Raw genomic sequence first — 27,639 nt, forward strand, 5'->3', positions numbered from 1 at the left:
GGGCAATAATGATTCTAGGTGACTCAACCTACCTCTTGCTCCTGATGCCATATGCTGGCTACCTCAAGAGCACCAAGGAAAAGATTCGATTACCAACTCAGCAGGTGCAAAATGACTGCTGAATGTGCTTTTGGTAGATTGAAGGGATACTGATGGTGTTTACTTACAATGTTGTATCTCAGTAAGAAAAATATCCCAATGATTATAACTGCCTGATGGGTCCTGTATAATGTTTGTGAGGCAAAGGGGGGAAAGCAGCCACCTGGGTGGAGGGGGAGCGGTTGTCTGACTGTGAACACAAGGGCTATTACTAGAGCACAGCATGGAGCTATGCAGTTGAGGGAGGCTTTGTAAGAGTACTTTAATGGTCAGCCACAGTGGCGTTCTGTGCTGGAGTGTCCCCTGGCCTGGAGCTTTGAGTGCTGCTGAGACCATGTAGTGCTTGCTGTACATTTAGAAATATGACTGGGTATTTTCCTGAAGCTGGTTCTGTGGTGCTTAGTGTGCATTTACAAGTACTGTTTCCTTTGACTACCACTATGCATTCTGCAGGATTTGTTGTACACTAATAAACAATTTGAGTCTTGAAAAATAGAACTTTATTGAGTAGGAAAAAACAGGTCAGAAAAATCAATGTGCTAATAAAACCACAGGCAATGATATACAAATTTTAACATAAATTAACAGTGCGAAAAATTAAAATTAGAAAGGAAATAAACATTTACATCCATTTGAGTGCACAAATATTGTCCTTTAGGGCTATACATACACCAGCCGTGGTTCTCACCAGTCAGCGCATGTGAAGTGGTGGTTTTCCTTGCTGCCTCCCAGTGTGAAGTGGTTGGGGTAATGACCACCCTGGGATGCCACATGGTATGATGGAGGTGTAGGGAGCAGTGACCATGGAGTTCTCAGAGGACTGCAAAGGGCGGAGAGTCCAGGATTTTTGGACCTGTCCTGTAGATCAACCAGGGTCTGGAGCATTTGGATTTGCTACCTGAGAAGACCCATTACTTCCTAGTGCACTTCCCACTCCTTGTCCCTGATGGAACTCCTGGGCCTATGTCCTGTTCTCTGTCTTTTTCCATGCTTTTGGTCATATTCCCCACCCAAGCCCTTTGTTTATGGTCTGATCCAGAAAGGGCTTGAAGGATCTCACAGAACATGTCCTCCCTAGTCCTCTTCTTTCTCATCTTCATCAGGGTCAGGTGTTCTGTGGGTGGGGAGGGGGACCCCCCCCCAAAAGGCTACCACACTAGAAGCTGCTGATAAAAACAGATGTGCCTCTGGATTTACAGTCACAAGGGGACAGGGAAAGATAAGTTTCAAAATTCCCCTCCCCTATTCCCATAAACACATAAGAAATGCTTACTGACACGCCGGAGCTTTGGAGTACCTCAGCACAACACTGCTCTCCAGATCTACCTGTGGTAAGTATGGCAAGGGTGCGGGGGGGAGGATTTTCTGTTGCATGAAGATATAAAATTCTGTTCCCTATTCCATGGGTAGGAGCACAGGGCAATGGCATTGAACACTGGCACTATTTTAGCAGATATCTCACTCCTGAGGGTTGCAGACCCACAGAGAGCACAGCTGCTACTGGCACCCAGAAGACCCCCAGGCCTATATGCTGCTAGCCTGTTTACTGCAATGGTGCCAGCCAAACTCATCGCAGAGCAGCGTGTGGAAGTCGCCTACTGTGGAGAAGGAAATAAGGCAGCCATCCCTAGAAACCTTCAGTCTGCAGTCCTCTGCTATCTCCTTGAAAGTTTCATTGAGATCTCTCAGGAAAATAAAAGCGACATCCCTATGCACATAAACAAACTGCTCCATGTATCCCCTCCCACCTAACCCAACAGGTGAATGAAAACAGACGCCAACTTTAGTTCTGTTTGTTGTACCACTACCTCTTCTCCTACAAGTAAAACAATGAAAATTCAACACCTTTGTCTTGTTAACTGGGGGATGGGCTGGCACCATCTTTAAAATTAAACACTGTAAGGGAAAACACACCCACACACACACTTACCAGAGTTCCCTTCCCCTTTTTCAGGATCATCTATGCTTGCTCGGGAAAATTGGCTAGATTGTGACAGAGTCTCAAACAGGACCTGGCTTGCGGCATGGCTAGGGTCTCCTGCCATGTCTCCCTCCTCCTGCTCATTGTTCACAGCAGGGATCTCTGTCTCAGGCTCCTCTGAGTAGTCTGTGGGGTGCTGGCAGTGTCTCTGCCAAGTAAGGCAAGCAGTTTCTTATAAAAACAACAGGTCTGCAGTGCAGCATCCGATCTATTGTTGCACTCTCTGGCCTTGTGGTACCCCTGACAGAGTTCCTTCGCTTTCATGTGGAATTGCTGCTGATCCCTGTCGTACTCATTTGCCTGCATTCCCTCATGCAATCTGCTCGAAGATGTCCACATTTCTATAGCTGGTCCGTAGCTGGGCTTTGTGACAGACAGTACCCAATGTTCACCACTTTTACAAGACTATGATACATTTTGTACAAAGTATGCCTTGTGAGGTACCATTTGAAAACTCATAATCTGCTGAACATTATTTTCTTAGTAAAATGTGTGGCAATACAGTATGTAAATGTATACGGTTTTACTGTATGATTTTAGCAAAGCATATTCCATATCTAGGGAAACAGCCCAAACCAGTTTCTCAGAGACAAAAAGTGAGTCAGCACCTCAGCGATGTGTCAGCATAATCAGATCACCTGAGTAAATGGCCATTCATTGGCAGAAAGAAAGGTGTGAGCGAGAAATTTACCTTTTGGCAATGGAACAGCTGGGAGTTCCCGTGTAACAGACTGGCTGTCGCCTGTACCCCAGCTGGAGATATAGCTTTCTCTCCTCTTGGAGGATTAAGAATAGAGGACACAACATAAATTTCCCCTCTCTTCCATTCCTCTCTCCTCATGGCAGCAACTACGCCTGAAGGAACACTAAACTGGGGGAGTGGTCCTGGCTGGGATGGAATGCAATCTCCAGCCAGTAAGATTGCAAAAAGCTTGTGGTGAGAAAAACCTTTGCTCTGAATTCATTTAATTTGCTAAATTTTGGATTAGTTTGTGTTTTACCTTTTATTTTCTTGTAACTAATTCTTACTTTTATGCCTCATTACTTAAAATCTTTATTTCTGTAGTTAATAAACTTGTTTCATTGTTTTATCTAAGCCAGTATGTTTTGATTAAAGTGTTTGGAAACCTCCACTTGAGGTAACTGCTTGTGCATATCATTTTCTATTAATGAAATGACGGACTTTCTACGAGCTTATATTGTCCAGAAGGAGAGAGGTGAGCAGTACAAGATGCACAATTCTGGGGGAAGGTCTGGGACTGGGGATTTGCTGGTGTTGCCGTGTAATGTAATTCATGAGTGGTTAGCTAGAAAGCTCATACAATGTAACTGGGAGCAATTTACATGCTGGAGGCTGTGTGTGAGCAGGCCAGGAGTGGTTGTTGTCACAGTGAAGCAGTTTAAAAGGCACCCGAAGTTGGAGATTTGAGGGGACACAGCTGCTCATCTGTTCACATTGTACGAGGGGAATGTCACAGGCTTGCACAGCCTCCGCCCCTTCAATAGGCCCAGGATCCCCAGTATTTCTCCTTCTACTCCAGGCAGGAGTGCATTTAGTACCCCTCTCTGTGAAAGAAGCCAGCATGGGCAGTTGCGCACAACAAGGGTGAGCTTCTAGGTGGGGACTTGCCAAGGTGGGCAATCAGGAAAAGGCATTTCCAAAACACTGTGGGGGGGAGAAAATGGGGCTTCCAGTCTCATGACCCCTGCGCAGTGGAGTTTAAAACTGTGACCAGAGCAGTCGCTGTCGCAGAAAGTGGGCCAGCTGCTGGAGGACTGTTAGGGTCAACTCAGGTCATTCAATGTCTACACTAGCACTGCAATGACTTAAATAGGTTGCAAAAAGAAAAGGAGTACTTGTGGCACCTTAGAGACTAACCAATTTATTTGAGCATAAGCTTTCGTGAGCTACAGCTCACTTCATCGGATGCATACTGTGGAAAGCAGTTTTTTCATGTTTTGTGTGTATAAAAAGATCTTCTACACTTTCCACAGTATGCATCCGATGAAGTGAGCTGTAGCTCACGAAAGCTTATGCTCAAATAAATTGGTTAGTCTCTAAGGTGCCACAAGTGCTCCTTTTCTTTTTGCGAATACAGACTAACATGGCTGTTACTCTGAAACCTGTTAAATAAGTTGGCCATTGCTCTACACCATTCAGGGAGGTGATTTTACTGTGTTGCTGTAGTGGGTTGCTTACACTGGGTGGGGGCAAATTTGAGGGCAGACACACGCACAAATAGGTTGACTCAAGGGGACAGATGACCAAGGGGGAGACCAAAGACTCGGTACATGTACCAGATATCAGCGTAGCTCAGAGACACCAATCGGCACAAAAGCCTGGTGCACAATGATGAGCTTTAGAAGGCGGCTATAAAAAGCCACCAATCCCAAACAGGAAAGTGGCAAGAAAGATGAGAACATTAGGTCTGCCCTAATGCTAAATCTGAAGGACAGTTAAAAGCTCCAAATTATGCTAGATGCAGTTGTTTGCCCTTTATGTAGCATTGACCACTAAGAATACATTACACCTGTGTTGCATATTGTGAAGTAATTAGATTAACTTTTGAGTGAAAAATCAAAGTGTTGGCTACTATCTACAGAGCCCAAAATAATTTGGACTGTATCTCAGAGACCAGCACTCCTTCTATGCCCAACCACAACCACCGCTCTCAGAGAGAGTGCATCAGCTATTTGTCCTTAGGATGAAGCTCACAGCAGTCAGCTCTGAAATGCCAATCAGCAGGAAACACGACAGCCCAAACCTGGCCCCATATACCACAAGATATAAGACATCTCCTTCATCCAAGCTTTCAACAGAAAGCTTTTGAATCCCATGACATTTACTCTTCTGGCTGCTAGCCATCTTCTCAGATCCTTGCAAGGGATCAGAGTTGGTTGCTACACAGGGTTGGAAAAGACACGTTCCCCTATCATGTGAAATTGTTTAGTACTATTTTAAACCTATATCAAGTATGCTTAGGTGCCAGGGTGTTAGGTGCCTCATAAATACAGATGACAATCATTAAAAGTAATAGGCGTTTCCCATGGCTGCTTTGTTGACATGTAAAAATGTGTAACCCAGGCATCCAGGCTGTAACAGGGGAGTGATGATGAAACCCAAGAGGTCAGGACGTATTACAGAGCAGTTACTTAAGCTTCTCCTCATTATCATCCTTGTGGGATTTTCAACTGGACTCATCAGCAACAAATCATTCAGAAAATCTGCATTAGACAGAGAGCAAATGCAGCTCAGACCCACACAATCAACAGTGCAGCTCATCACCATTCAAAGCCACCGAAGAGTTAAAAACTCAAATTCCTGCTAAAACCGCCAAGAGCTACAAGCCCGGCTCCTGTGTGGGTGGTGGCAGCAGCAGCTAAATCCACTCCCCAATGATTGGCTGGTCTAGTAAAAAGGGGGGGGGTGGAAGAAGAGATGGGTCCCCCCGCCCAGTAAACAACTACATGGCATCTGCTCAAATTTTCAGCTAAAATCTGCCAGACAGTTCTGTTCATTTTACCGCAAGTCTCAGGAGACAGCAGCCTCTGACCTTTGTTAGAAAGAGAACCCTTGTCCTCTAATTACAGACTTCTTGAAAAACATAATCCAGCCGGCAATTAATGCAGAATAGAGAAATATTTTTTTTCTATATCAAATTAGCACAGCAGACCACACTCCAAGGACATTAAATGTACACAAACAGCCCAGCAAAATGGCAGCAGAATTAAAGCACACTTTCACCTGCCACGTCACTCCTACTGACAACGCTTAACTGGACTGTTTTCAAAGACACTGCCTTTAAACTTCTTTCCTCCCACCTGCCATCCCACAAAGACATTGTTGCTTGTGCCAGCACCTCCTGAGATCCATTGGGAAATGTAGGAGAGTTAAGCCAGGACATTGCCGACTAATCCACTAATGGAATGAATCAAAATAGTGTGTACAGCACTTCCCCCACCACACACACACACACAGAATAACTCCTTGCTTAACATTGTAGTTATGTTCCTGAAAAATGCGACTTTAAGCAAATCCAATTTCCCCGTAAGAATTAATGTAAATAGGGGGGACTAAGTTCCAGGGAAATTTTTTTCACCAGACAAAAAACTATTTATATATATATATATATACACACACACACACACACACACACACACACACACACAGCGTATAAGTTTTAAACCAACAATGTAATACTGTATACCGCAATGATGATTGTGAAGCTTGGTTGAGGTGGTGAAGTTAGAGAGTGGAAGAAGGTGGGATATTTCCCAGGGAATGCCTTAGTGCTAAATGATGAACTAGCATTCAGCTGAGCCCTCAAGCGTTAACACATTGTTGTTAATGTAGCCTCACACTCTACAAGGCAGCATGAATGGAGGGAGGGGAGACAGCATGGCAGACAGAGACACACACACACACCCTGTGTGTGGGGGAGAGAGAGAGATGTGCATTGCCCCTTTAAGTACGCTGACCCCATTCTAAATACATTGCCTTTAAAAAAAAATCAGGAAGTTGAGACAGCAGCTGGGGCCAGCAAGCTCTCGGGAGCCCTGTCCTGTCCCCATCCTGCTCTATATGGAGAAGGGGTAAGGGGGGGCAGAAGTAGGGGGGAGGGGGACACCCTGACATTAGCCCCCCTCTTCCCACCGCCCCTGCACAGCAAGCAGGAGGCTCATGGAGCAGCTCCAAGGCAGAGGGCAGGAGCAGCACATGGCAGTGGGGGGAGGGACAGCTGAACTGCCGGCAACTGGTAGCCTGCTGGGCGGCTGCCGCACAGAGAACTTAGGGGGAGCTGATAGGGGGGCTGCCGGCCCACCCTGGTTCCAAGCCCCCACCAGCTAGCTCCAACCGGCTGCTCTTCCTGCAAGCAGCGGACAAAGCAGGCGGCTGCCAAACGACGTTATAAGGGAGCATTGCGCAACTTTAAACGAGCATGTTCCCTACTTGATCCGCAAGGTCACAGCGAAACAATGTCAACCGGGACGACTAAGTGAGGAGTTCCTGTACATCCAGAAGTCTCTGGGGAGCAGAATCCATCTGGTAAATGCCTGTTCCAGGCAGTGTTATCCTAGACCCTAACTCTATGCTGAGAGCAACCCTCTCTTTTAGAAAGAGCATGAATATCCTCCATCCACTGTCCTTTCTTAAGAAGCATCTGTTTACTGACAGGAGACCGGATTCTTAAATGCACCATCTTGCACCAGCAAATGCAGAGTTGCTTGTTTACCAAGCAGGAAAAGTAAACAGAATAGCTGTAGTTAGGAAATCCCCATTCATTTCATTCTCAGGGTAGTACAGCAGCATGAGGTGCAAGAGGGAAAGGAAAAGGCATAGGGCAATTACTATACTGGGGGTAACATGTTGTCTACCTCTGGCAGTTCCCAATAGCACATGGGTAAAAGCAAGCAACAGAGCTCCCTGGAGTGAGGAAATACTGATGCTGAAGGTTGTTGGTCCAATTTTATTTGTGTAACAGGAGATGGGGGCAAGGCTACATATGGTGAGAGGGAGGAATCCCTCTTCAAATGGGCTAAAGAGATTAAATTCTGGCCACTGAACCGTATGGGGGAGTCGTACAACTGAGCTGGTTTCTGGGGTTCACAGCCTGGCCCAGCTTATCCATGCCAGGCAGAAGAAAGGCCTGTCACTGGAATCCAGAGCTTCCTTCAGCCCTCGGGTATTAAGTCAGGCAAGGAAAAAACAGAAAGCTGTGGGACAGAGGTCTCAAAGAAACGACCCACCCAGCTGCCTGGCACCTGGATGGACACATCATATGTCAGCCACAGGAGACCTCCAGTATTACAATTAATAACCCAGACAGAAGGGCCTTAGCCTTCAATCTGTCATGGCTGTTATGATATAGATGGAGACACCTGTTTTATACCACTGGAGAAGGGGTTGAGGAGTGGGAGTCCTGTTCCCCCTTCTATTCCTATAAATGGTGTTACAGATTATGGTAGGCTGATCGCAGTGGAGAAAGTAGGTGTTCCCTACAGAGTGGTCTCTAGGGAAACTAGGGTGGTTAGGGGCCTGAAGGGGGATGTACCTAGATCAGATCAGTGACTCTCCCATTATATATAAAACACTGAGTAGGAATGATGCTTGACACCACGCTCAAATATTCATAATGATAATGCAGGCTCAAAACCAACAGCATGCTAAGTTCAGAACAGCCCTGGTGCCCAGCTAGCCTCTTTCCCACAAAAGAGTCAGTTGTCTATGCCCAACATTTCTCAGCAAGACCCTCTTTATTTTCCCCTTTGTCCACCACCTTGGACATATAGGTATTTGGCAACCAGATAGAGACTATTCCATGATTAAAACCTTTTCTTACATACCTTGCCAGCAAAAGCACTCGCAGCTCCTCAGATTAAGTCTCTGTCCTATTCCAAAGCAGATTGTATTTGGGGATGACAGAGCCATTATCAACCAATGCACACGCTTAAGCCTGCATTGGGTTCTCCTGGCTCTGTGTGGAATTGGTCATAGCATTTTCTTCCCACCTCCAAAAATAAGATTTCTCTTGTCAAGATTTGCCTCCTACACATCCACAGAGAGAAGCAGTAACTAAATGCTTACTGGATGTTAGTACACCTACTTTATCATGCCTTTTCCCACTTCCTAGTCACTAACTCCTTCACACAACCAGTCAGCTTCTACCCTCTACTTTCCATCTTCTCCCCAAATCTTACAACACACCTGTTCCACAGCAGTAGTTACAAATTTTTGGTTGACACTCTGAATACATTTCCCAGACCTGAAGAAGAGTTCTGTGTAAGCTCAAGAGCTTGTCTCTTTTACCAACAGAAGTTGGTCCAATAAAAGAGCTTACCTACTCACACTGTGTCTCTAATATCCTTGGACTGACACACTACAACAACACGGCACACAACAAATTTGTAGTGAAAGAAGAGTCTAAAAGACTCACTTAGAAAATGAGAATGGCTTTCAGGAGAGGAAGGAGGAATCTTTGCACTCCTACTCTTGGCTTTTCTATACATCCATTCTGTAGACAGATCCAGCTCTGGAGTCTTGAATTGTTTCCACTTTAACATTTGGCACTTACTATGCACTGGGTGCCCTCTTCTGGCAAAACACAGATACAGCCACACAGATCAGCTATCTCCTCCCACGTGGCACACAGCAGGCCCTTTATTGGTTCTGTTCAGTAACAGTTTTCCTAATAATGTAATGACATCAATCCCATATACAGCCAGAGGTGCCTCCTCCCGAAAACTCCTTTTCTTTGTGCCGACTGCTATGTGGCTCACGTCAGAACTGGGACTTCAGAACTGAAAACAAATGATCTACTGCTGTGTGGTGTTGCAGCATGCAGTTTAAAAAAACGTTGCAGTCAGCTATGTGGTTGTTGCAGTGATGTGTGCAGATATTTATAGAGATCCAGAGAGGAAGTCTGTAAAGTGTCTTGGAATCTTTCAGAATCAAAAATGTTAAATAAATGTAAGATATTTAAGTGATTTTTTTTTCCAGTTCAAAAGATATCAAATGATAGGATAACTACAGATACACAGGGAGCTGACAACTTCCCATGTCCCATGGGGTTTTGCTCTCCTCACTGAGTATCGCTCTAAATATTCTTAAGAAAAAATATCCCTACACAAGACAGACATTAAGTTTGCACATTTTTAGTTCTGACCCCATGAGCCTCAGACTGATCACCTTCTGTCAGCCTAGATTTTCCTGTTCTCAATTTGAGCTCAGTACTCCTAGTCAGACCCCCCTGTTCCTCACCTTCCTTGGTGTTTACAAGGGGGTCTAACTAGGAGTATGAGCTCAGACTGAGAACAGGGAAATCTAGGCTGAATACTCGCCTTCTGACAGTGAGCTCTATTCGCCTAGTTTCTCAGTAGAAATCGTAGTTGTCCCATTGTTGGAACATGAAAGGCTAGACTCAGAGCACTAGCACTGGAGGGAATACTCCTGCGTTGGCAGAAAAATGGGCTGGATGGTCCAACGGGTGGAGTAAGGGTTTGGATTTTACATGGGTCCTCCTAGTATCCCCAGAGGGATCTCCTCTGCACAGTTCTGGGTCTGAGAGTAGGTGGCATTGGAGGCGAAGAGGTAGGCCCAGGTGGGCCCCATCTATCCTCTTCCCCTTCTGCCCTCACCGTGGCGGCTGCACCTGCTTAAAGTGCCTCAGCATGTGCTATACCAGCTTCAGCCTCTGCCTGGCTCTTCCCTATAAATTCTTTCCTTAAGGAATATTTGACTCTTACTCTTCTTCCAAAGCGACATAATTTATGTTGCTTTTAACACCTTCCAATCTGTCACTATCTTTCCGACACGGAGGTGCACAGACCTGGACATATTAAGCTGCGTTTGTGTATGAGAGATGTCTCAAAAAGGTCTCTTCTCTTCCTACTCTGTTAAAAGGCTTTATGTACGCACTCTTAAGTTACACTGGTTTGTTGTTGCGATCATGCTACATTTTAATCTCATGTCTACCACTCAGTCAATATCACTCCTCAATATCTTTCACCACCACTGCTTCCCAGATTTCTCCCTTCCTTTAAATTTCTGTTTCAGATTATTTTTGCCCAGATATTTATCTTGCCGTTTTCTAAACGAAATCTCTATTTTCTGCAAGAAGTTGCACGTTAGGTCAACAAAAGACCACGTTACCAGGCCTGTCTAGTACAGAGTACGAACATTTTACTCCTTGCTGACAAAAAGCTGGAAAAGTAGTGAAGTAGAAGGTTTAACAACTCTAACCTCAATGCATCTGATCTTATGTGCAGGGGAGGATTTTATTGCAGAATAACTACATGCACACATGGAGTTAGTCAGGAATAGCTATCCCAGAATAACTCCGTGTAGACAAGCCCTAAGAATGTAACCTCTTTGCTCTGTGTTTGTACAGAGCCTAGCACAATAGGGTCCTAGACTATGACTGGGGCTCCTAAGCACTACCATGATAGACAAGACAGATAAGGCTGAACTATTCCCCCACTCCCTTTGAATCTCAGATATTTTCCTGCCCCAGTATTGTCTTAAAAAAGGCTAACGCCCAATGTGGAATCCCAACTCATATTGCTACACTTCCCCCCTTCCCAAAAGAGAACAGGACAACCAAGGTACAGGAAACAGACCCACACCAAACCAGTCAGAGAGCAATGGGGAGACCATGCTAGCTGCCCCATTTCCCAAATGAAGAAGGCATGAAGATGCTGTACACAGCAGAGACTCCCCCACTCCCCCGACAGGTAAAGTATCTGTGAGGAGATTATATCAGGAAGCTTGGCTGCTTTGCAGTGCATTTCCCCTGGGAGAGGCAGCAAACTCGCTCGATTTCCTCACTAAGAGCCTTCTTGCCGAATTCCACACATCACAAGGGAATGGGAGGAGGCGGAAGGGGTGTGCTGAGCCTATAAGAACCAGGCACAGATCTGTGAATTTTCCAGTTGCCAGAAAGGGATCAAGCAGCACAAAAGACTGCCTGTTTTCAACGCTTCTGCCAGTGATGCATGGCTCATCCAAACCAGTTCACAACCATTAGTAGGAGTGAACACACAAATCTTTTTGGCTAAGTTGCTCAGGAAACTGAATATACATTTTAAAACAATAAGTGAATAAGAATGCAAGAGGTCAGTGGCTCAGTTGGAAATGGATTAGATCAGTGGTTCCCAAAATGGGGTTCCTGGACCCCTGCCATGGATTATGCAGGGTCTGTCCCTTGAAACAAGGCTGAAACGTGTCGAAACACCGTTCAAGAACTTTTGCTGTCTGGAAGGCACCATTTTGTTCTCAAAATAACGTCCTCTGCACAGCGTGACCTTGCACATTCCAAGCATGAGAGGTCAAGCTGGCAACGGTACTCCCACTCTGGCGGTGGCTTTCCAGTAATACCAGAAATGAGAGACATTTAGTCAGATACCAAAGAGAAAAAAGGATGAAAAATGTTTGGGAACCCCTGGGTTAGATAAATTTTACCCCGAGGTTGAAGCCAGATCAAAGGGGCAGTGACTGAAAGTTGTTTCTAGCAGTCACCATATGCAGCCATACTACCTTGGACTATATTCTCATCTGTACTCATAAGAAGAGTAAGGTCAGACCTGGCAAGTACTTGGATGGGAAACCAGCAAGGGAAATTGTTCTACTGCATGAAGTAGCCGTTGTGATGAGATAGATGGCACTTTCCCCTCCAAATTAGTATGATGTTACAACTCTGTATTCCTGGAGGTGCAATCTTTTAAATGAGGCTTCTAACTAACATTCTAAACCCTAGCTCTTTATGGTAGCTGAAGATCACTTTTGTGGCCCAGTTCCAATTTGTGCAATTACATTCTGCCTGTAGAATTTGGCACATAGCTATGCTACTCAGCAGTCTGGAACAAAATGAGGAAGAGTACCATATTCAATTGACACTGGGGAAAGGGCATACTTCACCCCAGAAGTGTCTGAAGCAAATTCTAGATATCGTTTATAAAGCACTTTGGCATGAAAAGCACTAGAAAAATACAAAACAGGGAAACTGACTGGCAGAGTCACAACAGAATAACTTTTTGGAAGTAAGTGGAGTAATTTGGAGTAATTATTCTGGAATAAAGTCACATTTATTCCAGAACAGAGTGTTCACATGGGGGAGTTATTCCACTATAGCAATGAAGGTCAATTTCCTTGTGTTGACATGCCTATAGTATCTAAGAGACATTTAGCAGGACACATGAAATGAGCTCTGGAAGTCTCAGTTCAGTGCCTAAGGGGCAAGTATTTATATCACAGAAACCACTACAATTGGTCCCTTTGTTCACAGACTCAGCAGAGGGGCACGGGCTGAACAGCAGAGAGCAGCAGTTCTCAAACTGGGGTCCGCGAGCAGGGCCGGATTAAGGCAGGGGCTGATTAAGGCAGGGGCTTTAGGAGCTGCAGCCCAGGGCCCCAGCTCAAGGGGGCCCCTGCAAAAATAAATCACAGTCAACAATCTCTGGGCCACTAAAAGGGGTGCTCAGGCAGGCTGCCTGCATGCCGTGGCCCCACGCCACTCCCAGAAGTGGCTGGCTGCTGGCATGTTTCTCTGGCTCCTGGTGTGGGGGGAGGCAGGTCTGTGCACTACCCCCACCCCCAGCACTGTCCCCGCAGGTCTCATTGGCCGGTTCCCGGCCAATCGGAGCTACGGGGGCGGTGCTTGCAGGCGCAGGCAGCGCACAGATACATGCTGTCCCACTCCAGCCGGGGGCCGCAGAAATGTGCCAGTAGCCAGCCACTTCCGGGAGCGGCACGTGGCCACGGCATGCAGGCAGCCTGCCTGAGCCCTGCTGCACCACAGGCAGCTCCCGGCCAGCGGTAAGTGCCTCCCAGCCAGAGCCTGCACCTCGCACCCCCTCCTCCACCCCAACCACCTGCCCCAGATCATAATCCCCCTCCTGCAACAAACTCCCTCCCAGACCCCGCACCCCCTCCTGAACCCTAATCCCCTGGCATTGAACAGTTACCTGGAAGGGAGGAAGAAGGAAAGGTGACAAAACAGAAACCGTCAAGAATGTATGGATAAGGTTTATCCACTAGATGGTGTAAGGACAACACAGTGAAAGGTTTACAGATGTCAATTAATGGCACTTACAGTTCAAAGGAGTGAAAAAGGCATACAGGAAGAAATGGAAGAAAGGTTGAGTTATCCCTGAGCACGTTTATCCAGAAAGTAAAATTCAGTTTTGCCATTTCTGATAAAAAATGACTTGGTAAGAAATCAGCACAGTTCTTAAAGAGAAATAAATGTGACGTCTCAGAAAAGAGTTAGCTATGCAGCTTTTAAAACACTAAGGCCCGGATACATAAAGGTATTTAGGCACCTAACTCCGAGACTTATGCTCCACTACGATCTACAAAACTCCTGCCTGGCTGTTGCTGAACCCTGTGCCACGAAAGCTTATGCCCAAATAAATCTGTTCATCTTTAAGGTGCCACCGGACTCCTCGTTGTTGTTGTAGGCACCTAAACTCTTTTGCACCTACGTTTTTGAAGTAAAAGTTCAGCACTGCAATACCTAAATCCCTCTGTCGCTCTGAACCTAAACCACCAATTCAAATCCAGCTCCCAGTCGGAGTGCGGGGAGAAATCTCATTCAACAGACCAAATTGCTGCTTCTGCATCTCAATTACTTTAGCATGGAGCCTGAATTACTAAACCTAACCTCCCTCGCCCTGCGCTGCAAAGAACCAGGTGATAGGTTGCACACCGCCGTCTCTACAACACCAGACCCAGCCTGTGGCTACAGAGGACTTTGCTTTCTACTGCTATCAGATTAGAGGCTCCCAATCAGATTAGCTAAAAGCTTGAAATCTCATTAGTGAAAGCCAGGTCTGAATTTCATCTGCCTCAGAGCCAAAAGCGAGACTAGGAAAAAACCCTAACAGATCAAGAAATAACGAGGAGCAAATATGGAAGGAAAATCATTTTACAGAGAGATTTACTAAAGTGAAAACGTGACCGTTAAAAAGTGAGGTTGCCTGGCCTGCCAGGAAACCTCCATGAAGTAAATTGCCATCTGAAATGCCTATACATGTTTTGGCTAATATGTTGACACCTGTGCACACCTTCATGGAGAGGCCAGGACTGGACTGTGTAGAGTTGCCAGCACACACACTCGCTGATCCATTGGCTCCTGTGCCCACCTGCAGTGTCCTCGTGATCTATCAGGGTACAGCTGCCATAGCAGGCCCTATGATTAACTGATGCTGTTTATGTACAAGCTGAAATTGTGACCAGTGTCGATGGCCTCACAGGGTATATGGTATTTGCACCTGGTTCACATTTTTTGTTTGTCCCAATGGATCCTTTGAATAATTCTGTCCTGTATGGGGATTTGCACATGCCTCATGAGGGCCAAGGATTAGTTTCACAGTTGCCAAGCTCATTGTATAGTCTCACCAACCTCTCCCCCAAGCTGCTGCCAGATTTACTCTGGGCCCAAGCTATGATGAACACTACCTCCTTTGGGTAACCGTTCTTGAGGAGGTTCTTTGATTTGAGTCTGATTATTTATTCAATAACTCATTTTAATTTGTTGCATGATTGATTTTCTGTTCTTGTTTGGTTGGTGTGTCACTCACCTTAAAAGAAAAAACCCAGCCACCATGAAACCTACTACATTTAGCTATTACCCTTGTCTTCTCCCTTTCCCCCCCTCCCTTGCATTCAATACCCACCGTCACACCTTGACCTTATTTAGATTGTAAGCATGTTGGAGCAGAGGCATTCATTCTACATTTGTACAGTGCCTAGCACACTGGATGTCCATCTTGACTGGGGCATCTGGGAGCTACTGTCTCATAAATAAAAGAATAATGCAGTTAAGAGATGGATTTGATTGCCATCAGGAAAGTGCGTACAATAGGGCATGTGCATGCCTAGATTGGCTGCTGAACAGCAAGTGATTTTTGTCCTTTATTTTTCAGGCAAATCCTCATGAGATTTAAACATGTTCAGGTTACAAAAGCTGTAGTTTAGTGTTTTATTTTGTGAGTCTCCCATTGCTGTCCCAGGGTGCAGAGTGCAGAGTTTGGGTGCAGAGTGAGAGAGAACATTCAAGACTGTTCATATCGCATCCTAGGTGCCATCAGGATGGCCCTGAATGGCAGGAGTTGGAAGACAGGATGGAGCATAGCTGAGAGCGGATGAGTACCAATGCATGTGTTCTCAGACCCACATGCAGCCAAAAGAAGAGCTGCACGATAGAGGACAGAGCCAGCATTCTGAACGGTCAAATCTACTACTGTATGGTGGGGCCAGGAGCATTGTAACACTGCACTGGCAGAACTAACTCAACCACTGTAGCTATAACACTTATATTTTCTGTTTATTTCTCTACAACAATGTAGAGAAACCCAGTGTAGGATTCAATGGTGGCAAGACTTGTAATTGTACTTTCTCTCAGCAAGGGTCTTGAGAGTTAAAATAAGGCATACAGGTGGCTGCAATGCCAAAATACTGTAGCATGGACAAGGCTTTTCTTTTTGCAATGTAGCTGGGAATCCCTTAACTGGTATGACTGCTCCACGTGTTTTTTCCAGAACTTTGTGCAGTAGGCGATCACAGACTACGCTACACCACAGGCTCTGGTGTGCCACTCTATATGCACTTGCTCTGGTCACCCAACCCAATCCCCACACTCCCATGGAACCATTGTAGGATAATTTACCAAATTCCCCGGGAAAGCATAGATACAAACAGTTCAGCAGCATGGCAAGCATGGATACAAACTCAGCTAACACATGAATGTGGTGTCCCTACAAAGGGTTAGGGAGGTTTTCTGTTTGTTGGGGGGGGGGAGGGGGTTCAGTGCAACACAACTGTGTTTGTTGAAACAAAATCAGAGCACGTGACACACTGAATACAAACATAGCTGTACTTCTACTGTGCATGTGCCCATACTCCTTGCTTAGGTCCTTCAAAAATCTCCATAAAATTCAATTCCAGAGTTAGAATAAAGGTTTCAGACAAGCTTCAGGACTTCTTCCTGGACAATGTTGACTTGTAAGCTGCAAGGGACAAAGGGTGACAAATATCCTCACAATGGAAAGGTAGAAAGACAATTTATGATGGCCCTCTCCTTCCCTGCTCTACACAGACTCATCAGCTGGCGCTTCCCACCTTCTGTGGAGTGGGAAGGGGATGTTGAGATGGCTGCAATAGACCAAACCGTACCATCTTTACTACTATAAAATTAAAACATCCTCAACTGGTGGATGGGGCATGGACCCTGCAGGACTCAAAAAGCACCAAGGCAAATTCATAAGAGCTAGAAGCAACCCATCCTGGGCCACGCTGTTCTCTGCTCCTGCAGCACTGCAAGGGAAGAGACTTCTCAGACAAAAACTGTTTCTCATCTCTCCTCAGCTGCTAGAGTTACAACAATAAGAACAAAACAGAGTGAAGAGTTCACGGACTGAACGTCTATACTGAGTAAAACTAAGGAGACCGAATAGGTATTTGGGATTTAGATCTGAAGTCCGGTTTTAAGAATAGCCAAGGGTCAGGAAATTCTTTAATGAGAACCAGAGGGATCACATTTAACCCATCATGCATGCAGCCACATTCCATATGTGGCATGGCCAAAAAATGTATTTAATTTACTGTATACCTCCGTAAGCGTTCAACCAGTGAAATAAAACAGTCCCCATTCCAAAACCAACAGTGTTAGGAAGCCATCTGCCAGAACATCCACAAGCAGAGACACACACACACAGTCTACTGTAATCGGACTCTTACTTGATTATCCCTCGCAGGGTATCCATGATAACCTGAGGTCAGAGGCTCATTCTACAAGAGAACAGAAAAGGTGAATGCAACGACTGTAAGGAATAGAAACAAGGGGTTATAAGTCTACCCAAGTCCAGGTGGACACAAGAAGCTGCAATGATTTGGGGAAAAGAGGATGGTAACATTAAAATTTCCTACCGATGTTCTATTTTCTGTGTGAGTCAATGCATCTAAATACAGACTAGTTTGAAACTACATATTCCAGAGTGCACGGAAGAAGAAAATACAGGCATGAAATAATCAAACTATTTCTACTCCATCTCCTGTGAGATGTGTCTATAGTTTTTGCTATTTTTCACAGGATTTTTTTTTTTTAAAACGTCTCTTTTTCCATTGTGGAGATAGAACAATTATAGTGTAAACGTCTATGTGCTGCTGCCCAGTTAACCCAGTCTTGGAGAAAACTCTCTCCATCTAAACAATGGCAGCAAAGGTGTGAACTCTTTCCTGAAAACCGTGCTACACTGACATGTGAACATAATGTTAGTTACAGTTTAAATTATAACCTTACTAAACTTGGGCAAAATATCACACACACTCCCAAAAAGAACAAATGTTCTAGTTTCTCTTCTCTCCTCTCACCCCCAAATTGCGCATCCTACTTCCTACATCAGCAATTCTGTCACACTGCCTTGACTGGAAAGATATGTGAGTTTTCTACGTCCTATTCATCCGTGGAATTTCTTATAATTTCCCAGCCTCTCCCGTATTCTAGCAACTACAGCAGAGATGAGGTGAACATATCAATACTTCATTTTTACTCTTCCTGGAGATAGGAAGAGAATCTCTCCCACACTTGCAAATTCAAATTGGGGGAGAAATTAGGCAGTTTCACCTTACACACACCTCTTTTCTTTGACAAGGTTAGGGTAGGGAGTGAGTAAAAGTGAATAGGATTGCTTCAGTTTCATTCTGTTGCTGCTGCTCCTGCTGCTCCCTCCAGGGCAGACGGGGGAAGTAGTTGTATGCAAAAGTTATAAAATGCTGGCCATAAAGAAAGTAGCAATCCCACACTCCTGCACAGAGTTTGTTTTTAAACTGTTGCTACACACAGCAGTAGGTATTGTTTGGCAAGGGGGTGTTCTGGAGTCTTAACAAGCCCCGCATGTTATCCCAGCTGTTTGTTCCTAGAGGAAAAACTAGGCAAAGCTGACCAGACCAAATTTGTTAAAAGCAAACCTATGCCAGGACTGCTGTTTCTGCCAGTAGTTGCATTGTTGGAAACAGCTGGAAGTTAGATAGAGAGACTTTGTAGACCTTGACTGATGCTGGAGTATTCAGCTCAAACTGGCCTCTGTCCTACAGAGACCATGAGGTTGAGGCTATGTTCTCACAGCTCAATGATCTCTTGGAGTCAAAAAGATTATAGTCTTTGTTCAGAGACTGAACTCCAGGGCCACAGTGCTTGTAAAGACAACTGCTTCGTGGCAAAAGGTGCTCAATTACTTCCATCACACATCATGACTATCATTACTATTTTAAATAAATAATTAATCGCGCTCTTAAACGACAATAGAATACCATTTATTTTAAATATTTTTGGATGTTTACTACATTTTCAAATATTTTAATTTTAATTACAACACAGAATACAAAGTGTACAGTGCTCACTTTATATTTGTTTTTGATTACAAATATTTGCACTGTAAAAAACAAAATTGCGATTTTCAATTCACCTCATACAAGTACTGTAGTGCAATCTCTTTATCATGAAAGTTGAACTTGCAAATGTAGAATTATGTACAAAAAAAACTGCAATCAAAAACAAAACAATATAAAACTTTAGAGCCTACAAGTCCACTCAGTCCTACTTCTTGGTCAGCCAATCACTCAAACAAGGTTGGTTACAACTTGCAGGAGATAGTTCAGCCTGCTTCTTGTTTATAAATGTCATCTGAAAGCGAGAACAGGCATTCGCATGGCACTGTTGTAGCTGTCGTTGCAAGATATTTACATGCCAGATGCGCTAAAGATTCTTATGTCCCTTCATGCTTCAACCACCATTCCAGAGGACATGCATCCATGCTGATGATGGGTTCTGCTTGATAATGATCCAAAGCAGTGCGGACTGATGCATGTTCATTTTCATCATCTGAGTCAGATGTCACTGTCAGAAAGTTGATTTTCTTTCTTTGTGGTTTGGGTTCTGTAGTTTCCGCATCAGAGTGTTGCTCTTTTAAGACTTCTAAAAGCATGCTCCACACCTCATCCCTCTCACATTTTGGATGGCACTTCAGATTCTTAAACCTTGGGTCGAGTGCTGTAGCTATTTTTAGAAATCTCATATCAGTACCTTCTTTGCGTTTTGTCAAATCTGCTGTGAAAGTGTTCTTAAAAACGAACATGTGCTGGATCATCATCCGAGACTTCTATAACATGAAATATATACAGAATGCGGGTAAAACAGAGCAGGAGACATACAATTCTCCCCCCAAGGAATACAGTCACAAATTTAATTAACGCATTATTTTTTAACGAGCATCATCAGCAATGAAGCATGTCCTCTGGAATGGTGGCCGAAGCATGAAGGGGCATACGATCGTTTAGCATATCTGGCATGTAAATACCTTGCAATGCTGGCTACAAAAGCACCACGTGAATGCCCATTCTCACTTTCAGGTGACACTGTAAATAAGAATAAGGCAGCAGTATCTCCCGTCAACATAAACAAACTTGTTTGTCTTAGCGATTGTCAAAATAAGAAGTAGGACTCAGTGGACTTGTAGGCTCTCAAGTTTTACACAGTTTTGTTTTTGAGTGCAGTTATGTAACCAAAAAAAAAAATCTGCATTTGTAAGTTACACTTTCACGATAAAGAGATTGCACTTCAGTATTTGTATGAGGTGAACTGAAAAATACTATTTCCCTTATCATTTTTACAGTGCATATATTTGTAATCAAAAATAAAATAAAGTGAGCACTGTGCACTTTGTATTCGGTGTTGTAATTGAAATCAATATTGAAAATGTAGAAAAACATCCAAAAATATTTAATAAAATTTCAATTGGTATTCTATAGTTATAAGTGCAATTAATCGCGATTAATTTTTTTAATCACAGTTAATTTTTTGAGTTAATCGCATGAGTTAACTGTAATTAATTGACATTCTAATTTTATTTGAGAATTTTCTTCAATTTTTACTGATTTTTATTTTTACAGTTGCTGGAAATTAAGGAGCAGGAGCGGGGTTAGAACAGCACTGACAGCAGGACTGCAAGAGGGCTCTGGGAGGCTCTCTGCACAACTGAAGGGCCCAAGACATAGGGGAGCAAGGTGCAGGGAAGGATGCGGTCCTAGCCCAGAAGAGTAAAGAACGCCCCGCCTCAGGCCAGGACTGCAAGGAGGAGGACCAGCAGTACTCTGTGGCCAGGGGTTCAATAGTTCCTGCCTAGGGTCAGCTCCCACACTCCCAGCTGGTGAGCACGGCTGTGACAGCAGAGCTGCAGAGGGCTCCCTGCACGGCTGTGGGGCCAGTAGCACCTCATCCCTGCAGGTGCAAGGTATGGGGAAGACTGCAGTCCTGATAGGACAGAGCAGAGACCCACTGGCAGGGCTGTCAAAAGGACAACGACAAGCCATTCAGGAGCTAGGTGGCCTCCCCTCACAGCTGGGGGCTTGTCCTCCTCCTGCTGGCCCTGGCCACAGCCTTCCCCAACCCGTGCACCTGCAGGGGTTGGGTATCACCAGCCCTGTGACAGTACAGGGAGCCCTCTGCAGCCCTACTATCACAGGAATGAGGGAGCAGGTCCATGAAAGCAGGCTGCAGAGGGCTCCCTGCACTGCGACAGGGCCAGTAACACTCGATCCCTGCAGGCACAATGGGGTGGGGGCTGCACTCCCGCTGTTACAGCTGGCTACTTTTTTCATCAGTTTCAATGTGTCAGCTGAAATCGACATTTACCATTTAAATTGAATCCTGCCGAGCCTACGCTCGAGTCAACATGTGATGTAGTTGTGAAAACAGCAAATACCAATCTGGGGTGTATGTAATACACGGGAGGTAAATGTCCCACTCTACTGGGCACTGGTGAGGCCTCAGCTGGAGTACCGTGTCCAGTTCTGGGTGCCACACTTTAGGAAAGATGTGGACAAATTGGAGAGAGTCCAGAGGAGAGCAACAAAAAATGATAAAAGATTTAGAAAACCTGACCCATGAAGAAAGATTACAAAAGCTGGGCATGTTTAGTCTTGAGAAAAGAAGACAGAGACACCTGCTAACAGTCTTCAAATATGTTAAGGACTGTTAGAGAAAGAAAACGATGAATTGTTCTCCATGCCCACAGCAGGTTGGGCAAGAAATTATTGGTTTAATTGCTGCCAGGGAGATTTAGGTGAGATATTAGGAAAAATTTTCTAACTAAAAGGATAGTTAAGTACTGGGATTGGTTACCAAGGCAGGTTGTAGAATCTCCATCACTGGAGGAATGCACAAACAGATAAGACAAACACCTATGAGAGATGGTCTCGGTTTATTTGGCCTTGCCTCAGCATGAGGGAGGTGGACTAGGTCAGTGTTTCTAACCTTTGGTACCAGGGACTGACTTGCTGCCTTCCTAAACTGTGTCAGGGAGATCTCTGGGACCAGCACCAGCCGACAGACTGGTCGTTGAGGAACACTGGACTAGATGACCTCTCAAAGTTCCTTCCAGCTCTACAGTTCTAGTATGCTATGATTAATAATGGAATAATAGACTCTTCGAACTCCCCATATTATTAAATATTAGTAAAAACTCATGAATAGGCTGCTTTTGAAGAAAGTAGGTGCAACTAAACAAAATGAGCAAGGATTGCTGTATTTAATTGTTATAGTTATAGGCAGAGTCATATCAATAGCTGAGGACATTCAAAATATCACCATGACACTTGTGGAAGCCAGAGAGAAGATATTTGCTGCTGTCAAGGCCAAGAGACATGAATGCAGCAGTAGAATCAATGTTGCAGATGTGTTGCATTTTTATAGCTCTTCATCTTCAAAGGGTGTTAGAAATATTGACTACATTCTCAAAGCACCCTTGAAAGTAGAAAGATTGGCAGACAGAAGATGTGGGAAGGAAGGAAAGGGCAGGATCATAGACAACTCCAATGTGATAGGCAGTGGAGGCAAATGGGATGCACAAATCAAGGAAAGAGGGGGACAAAGTTATTTGGAGGATGCACTTGTTCACATCAGACATTAACTAGAGGAATTACTTGGACAAGAGGCAGAAAGGGTAAACAGAGACCACTTGTTATAGAAAATGAGAGCTAGGTATGCACTGTATATGACCAAAATAAAACTGTTTGAGAGAAAGTAACCCAAAGTGAACATAGATTGGTTTGGCAGGGACATGGAAGAGAGCCAAAATTAAGCTTTGTGGGACTTGTAAGTGAAAGGATTTTGATGCAGAAAAGTCATCTCCAGAAACAGAGTGGTTGGACAGTAGGAGCTCCATCAGGAAAGAAGGAAGTCAGAGACGGCTTGAGAGTTATGCGGCTGGTCCAGGATTCAAGACTGCACTGAGGTCAAGGAAAATGAGGAAGAAGGAAACCCATGCAACAACAGGTTAACTATATGGTGAGACGTTTCCACACTATGACCGAAGTGGGGGAACCCACACAGACTGAACACAGTCAAGGATATTGTTGTACAAGAAGTGACTGCTTAAGAAAGTAGCTTTTTCTCATTTCTTCAATCTGCTGAAAAAGGAGGTTAGAGAGTGGGCAGCAGCTAGAGAGCATCAAGGTCACAGAAGGGTCAAAGATACCTTTCTGACTTTCATGCAGAAATGGTGCCATGTGGCACTGTGCTGTTTGCAAATCCCCTGCTGTGCATGTTGTAGCTCTAATTGAGCTTAACTCTCCAGGGGGAGTGGGGAAGTGCCTGGGGAAAGCTGGCTCCTGCCAATAGTCGCTGGTGCTGCCAATTTTACAGGTCACTAATTGTGAATCTAGGAAGGGCCTTGCTGCATGATTATTCTGTACAGAGTCTGCTATTGCTGAAGACGATAAGGAGCAGGGAGTGAAAAGGTTAGAATGGGTTAAACTCCTATGATTGGAACAGAACAATCCAGTTAAACCAAGTGGAGAGAAAATCCCAATAGCAGATCCAAAGGAGAAGGGGAAGCAAAGACTAAATACAGAGCAAAATATACCGTACTGCCTACACCCAACAAAACTCATTCCAAAAAAGACTGTGGAGAAAGAGAGGTTTAATTAAAAAAACCTCACACACACCCCTCCTCAGGGAGGAAGAAGAAAGTGTCTGCCTTCCAGTAAGAGCAACACAGCCTAGTGAGACAGGACAACCCCAGCTTATTCCAGTTCCCTCACGACTCCCTCCTACCAACACCAAATTAGTTTTCTCTCCCGATTTCCAGAGAGATTTAGTTAAGATGTTCTAGCCAGTGAAATCAAATCAAACTGCCATGGGGCATTTCATCATTTTGTTTACTGCTGAAAGGCACTTCCCGGGTGCTCAAGACCTGCTTTAAAGTGGGGAGAACAAGGTGAAGAGAGGGGAGCACACGGCCATTAGATTTCTGATTGTCACAGGCATCTCACTTTTTTTGACTGTCTACTAATCTCTCACACATGACTCCCTCACTCCCACAGTGTTTGCAACTACAGCACAGAAGTAATAGTTACAATACATATGCCAGCCCTGTGACTTACCCCCACAACTGCTCCCATGAAGTCCATGCTAGACTTTTACACCCTGCTTACATCAGAGGGTTTTGGTTTTGTTGTTTTCTGGTTTTGTTTATATTTCCCAGTCTTGCTAGAACAAGTTCACTTCCACCAACATTAGCAAACTAAGAGCTCTGGTGCAGACAGCTCACAAACTCCCAATGCCATTTCCAGCATCCACGTCATCTAACCCAACTGGGAGCAAGTCTAATTGAGACGGTGCTGAAAATGATGTTGGCAGTCAGACCACCCACACTGTGGAACTGAACCTTACTAACACTGATGAAGATGAACCTGAGTTAGCAATGATGGAAATTTTAAAGAGAGGTCTCTAGACAAGACAAGATTTAAACATAACTGAGGGGACAAACTCTACATCAACTCCTCTAATGAAGTCAATTTACTCATACGTTTGATACAGTAAACAACATCCATGTGTGGGAGCCACACAGAAGAAGGACTCAGCTCAGGGCAAGCTGCCCCCCGCTTTCCGCTCTCTGCACACACATACAATCAGCATCCAAGATAGGAAATACCATAGTCCTCACACATACTGAAAGGTCCATAGGTTCCCTTATTTTTCTCTAAAAAACAAAGAGAAATTGGAGATTGAAAAGATCTTAGTTTTTCTTTGTCCACCACTATGGTCAACACAGGATAGTTCCCTGACAGTTTAGTTGTAAAAGGAAGCAAGTGATGGGGTGGCCAACCATTTCCCTTTTGACTGTTCAATGGTCTAACAGACTTCTGTAGCAACTGTTTCTTGACCTTCAGCCTGCAGCTTGGGGACTGCAAACACATCATGGAAACTTAACTCGGTAAGAATCCCAGTACCATCCTCCTTATCAGAAGCTGGCGGATGCACTGTCCTTTTACCTCACTGTTGCACCTCTCCCACTGTTTTAACCTCCAATCTTTCATATTAGTGGCCCTGTCTTCAGTAGGAAAAAAGGCAAAACTGCCCCGAAGATAGAGATGTAATATGCTGGATGAGGAAAAGGTGTTTTCTTACCATGTTAGCTAACTGAAGTAAAACACTAAGACAAGACAGTTTTAGTTTTACCACCAATTAGCAGGTTGAACACATTTGGAAACTACAAACTGCCTTGTCTTCCCTAGAATTTTATTTCGTCTTAGTTACCACGTATTAGCTAACATGGTAAGAAAACCCGTTTTTTCTTAGCATGGATGCACCCAATACATTAGGTCTGTCTTCACTGCTGTTTGCAACACCTCCTGATCTAGAATCGCCTGTGAATACAACTAATGTAAAAGTAGTGTCTAAGGCTCAACTACCAGATTACTCATGAAAAACTGAATTAAACTGGTTTTGAAACTGATCTCTATGGCACCTCAACTGGATACTTACCCCAATTTGATGTATGGCTCTTTATTACCTCCTGCTATTAAGCTCCAATAACATCATGTATAGAGTAGTAAGCCTCCCTCTGGCTGTCTTCCCTCTTCCAGTTTCATTTGGTTCTGGGCTTTGGCCCATCAACAATCCTACAAACATCATTTGTTTACTAGAAGACTTTCTATTTATTTGCCGCCTCATTAGTGCACTAGCATGAACATCTCTACATACAGAGTTGTAGGCTATTGAGAATTATACCACTTCCTCCCAATCCCATCATTATTTTTACAGGCCGTATTTTGAATGTAAAAAGGTAATTTTGGTCAGAGGTATCACACTTAGATATTAACTATACTGTGCACCACTGTCCTCTATTGCCCACAATATATACTCCTGCCCATATGTATATAAGTTTTCCCATTTGGCTAAGTTAGTGAAGCTGTTTCTTTAGTTCACCAGGAAGAGATGTCCAGAAATGCAGTCAAAGACCATATATTCTATTCCACAGAGGCATGAATACGTGGTGAGCTGACAACCACATTTTCCGTGAACAGATACAGTCATGGATTGTTACATCACCCTTTTTTTCTTTTTAACCAGAAGAAAATGCTTTATAAAATACAGGTTTCAGAGTAACAGCCGTGTTAGTCTGTATTCACAAAAAGAAAAGGAGTACTTGTGGCACCTTAGAGACTAACCAATTTATTTGAGCATAAGCTTTCGTGAGCTACAGCTCACTTCATCGGATGCATACTGTGGAAAATACAGAAGATGTTTTTATACACACAAACCATGAAAAAACGGATGTTTATCACTACAAAAGGTTTTCTCTCCCCACACCCTACTCTCCTGCTGGTAATAGCTTATCTAAAGTGATCACTCTCCTTTTGTAGTGATAAACACCCATTTTTTCATGGTTTGTGTGTATAAAAACATCTTCTGTATTTTCCACAGTATGCATCCGATGAAGTGGGCTGTAGCTCACAAAAGCTTATGCTCAAATAAATTGGTTAGTCTCTACGGTGCCACAAGTACTCCTTTTCTTTTTATAAAATACAGTGTATATACACACATACACACACACTATACATTCAAAAGCACTCAGGGTATTGACCTGACAAGTATTTATAAACAAATTCAAGGTGATGTTTCCAAATGAAACATCTGGGGCCTTTCTGCATGACCGACTGCACATCCTTGATGTTCCTGAAAAAAATACGCACACCCACAATCACCACAGTGGTGCCTGGGCTGGTGCATGAAATATGATGACATCACTCCCTCTTCCTTCCTGGAATTCTAAACCATGCTGTTCTCCCCTTGCACACAACTATCATCTCCATGGTAACCCTCACCTCCTCCTGCTTCTTTAGTGGCCTCACAGAGCAGGATACAAGGTTTCCCGTTCGCCTCAAAAAAAAATGATGCTTTCAACAAGAAGCAGAGCTAAATTTAGACATTTGGGATATGGAGTCTTGTAATTAAGGAAACAGCTCCACATTTCCCTCCTCCCCTCAGAATTCAGACGAAATGGGCAGTGTCTATGGAATGTAAACAACTGGGATTGCCATAAATATCAGCCTGAACACAAAATGGAAAATTCACCTCATCCTTTCTTGAATAAGATAAATAATTGCATGGGACAAAAAAAAAAAAAACCCAACACCAGGACACTGCCCACCTGAATTCTGAATCTCACCTAATTCCTAGCACGCTTCAGGGCTTACTTGAACATATGGAGGAAAGTAGTATTTTTTAAATTTCGTAAGGAACTATGTCCTGCACTTCCCCACCCAGAAATACATATTTCCTTCAGTAGTACAATGAGATTAGAGTTTTATTTAGTTCCCAGGGAGCAAGGAAATATATCTACCTACTGAGAAGCAGTGCATATAAAGTGTTGGAGACACATATACATATTGCCTGGTAAAACTACAACAGTGAGACTGCCACGTTCCCCTCCTCCCTCAAATGCCAGCCCACACTATGGACCCTGACTTTCAGTGCAGTCATGTATTTCCCTGTCATAAGCAAAACGCGCATCTTTTTAGTAATAATGCAATATTCTATAGCCCAATACAACCTGTTACTCACTACTCAGTCAAGTGGTTCTGTTCTACGCTACCATTAATGGACAAGGCACCAGTTATAACCAAGTAAGAAATGCCCCCAAACTGGTCAGAGCCTTACAGAACAGAGAGTACACGAAAGACAGACACACCCCAGAGAGATATATTTTCAATATGCAGG

The 27,639-nt window shown here is 44.2% G+C and overlaps 1 protein-coding gene across 10 annotated transcripts in view; it reads right to left on the minus strand.

The window, feature by feature from the left end:
- Positions 1-27,639, minus strand: part of RBFOX2 (RNA binding fox-1 homolog 2) — a 251,317-nt gene that overhangs the window by 187,929 nt on the left and 35,749 nt on the right. For 8 of the 10 annotated variants that reach the window (XR_005222667.2, XM_037880678.2, XM_037880649.2 and 5 more), the window contains exon 2: positions 17,316-17,366. The exons of 1 other annotated variant lie outside the window; for it this stretch is intronic. Coding sequence is in view for 8 of the 9 variants with exons in the window: in XM_037880678.2 (XP_037736606.1) it covers positions 17,316-17,366 (51 nt within the window). In the remaining variant the exon portion in view is untranslated. Of the gene's footprint in view, positions 1-17,315; positions 17,367-21,267; positions 21,291-27,639 lie in introns of those variants that run through there. One more of the 10 variants, XM_037880663.2, reaches the window with a different exon arrangement.

The sequence above is a fragment of the Chelonia mydas genome, chromosome 1, assembly GCF_015237465.2.
Source record: "Chelonia mydas isolate rCheMyd1 chromosome 1, rCheMyd1.pri.v2, whole genome shotgun sequence".
NCBI lineage: Eukaryota > Metazoa > Chordata > Testudines > Cheloniidae > Chelonia > Chelonia mydas.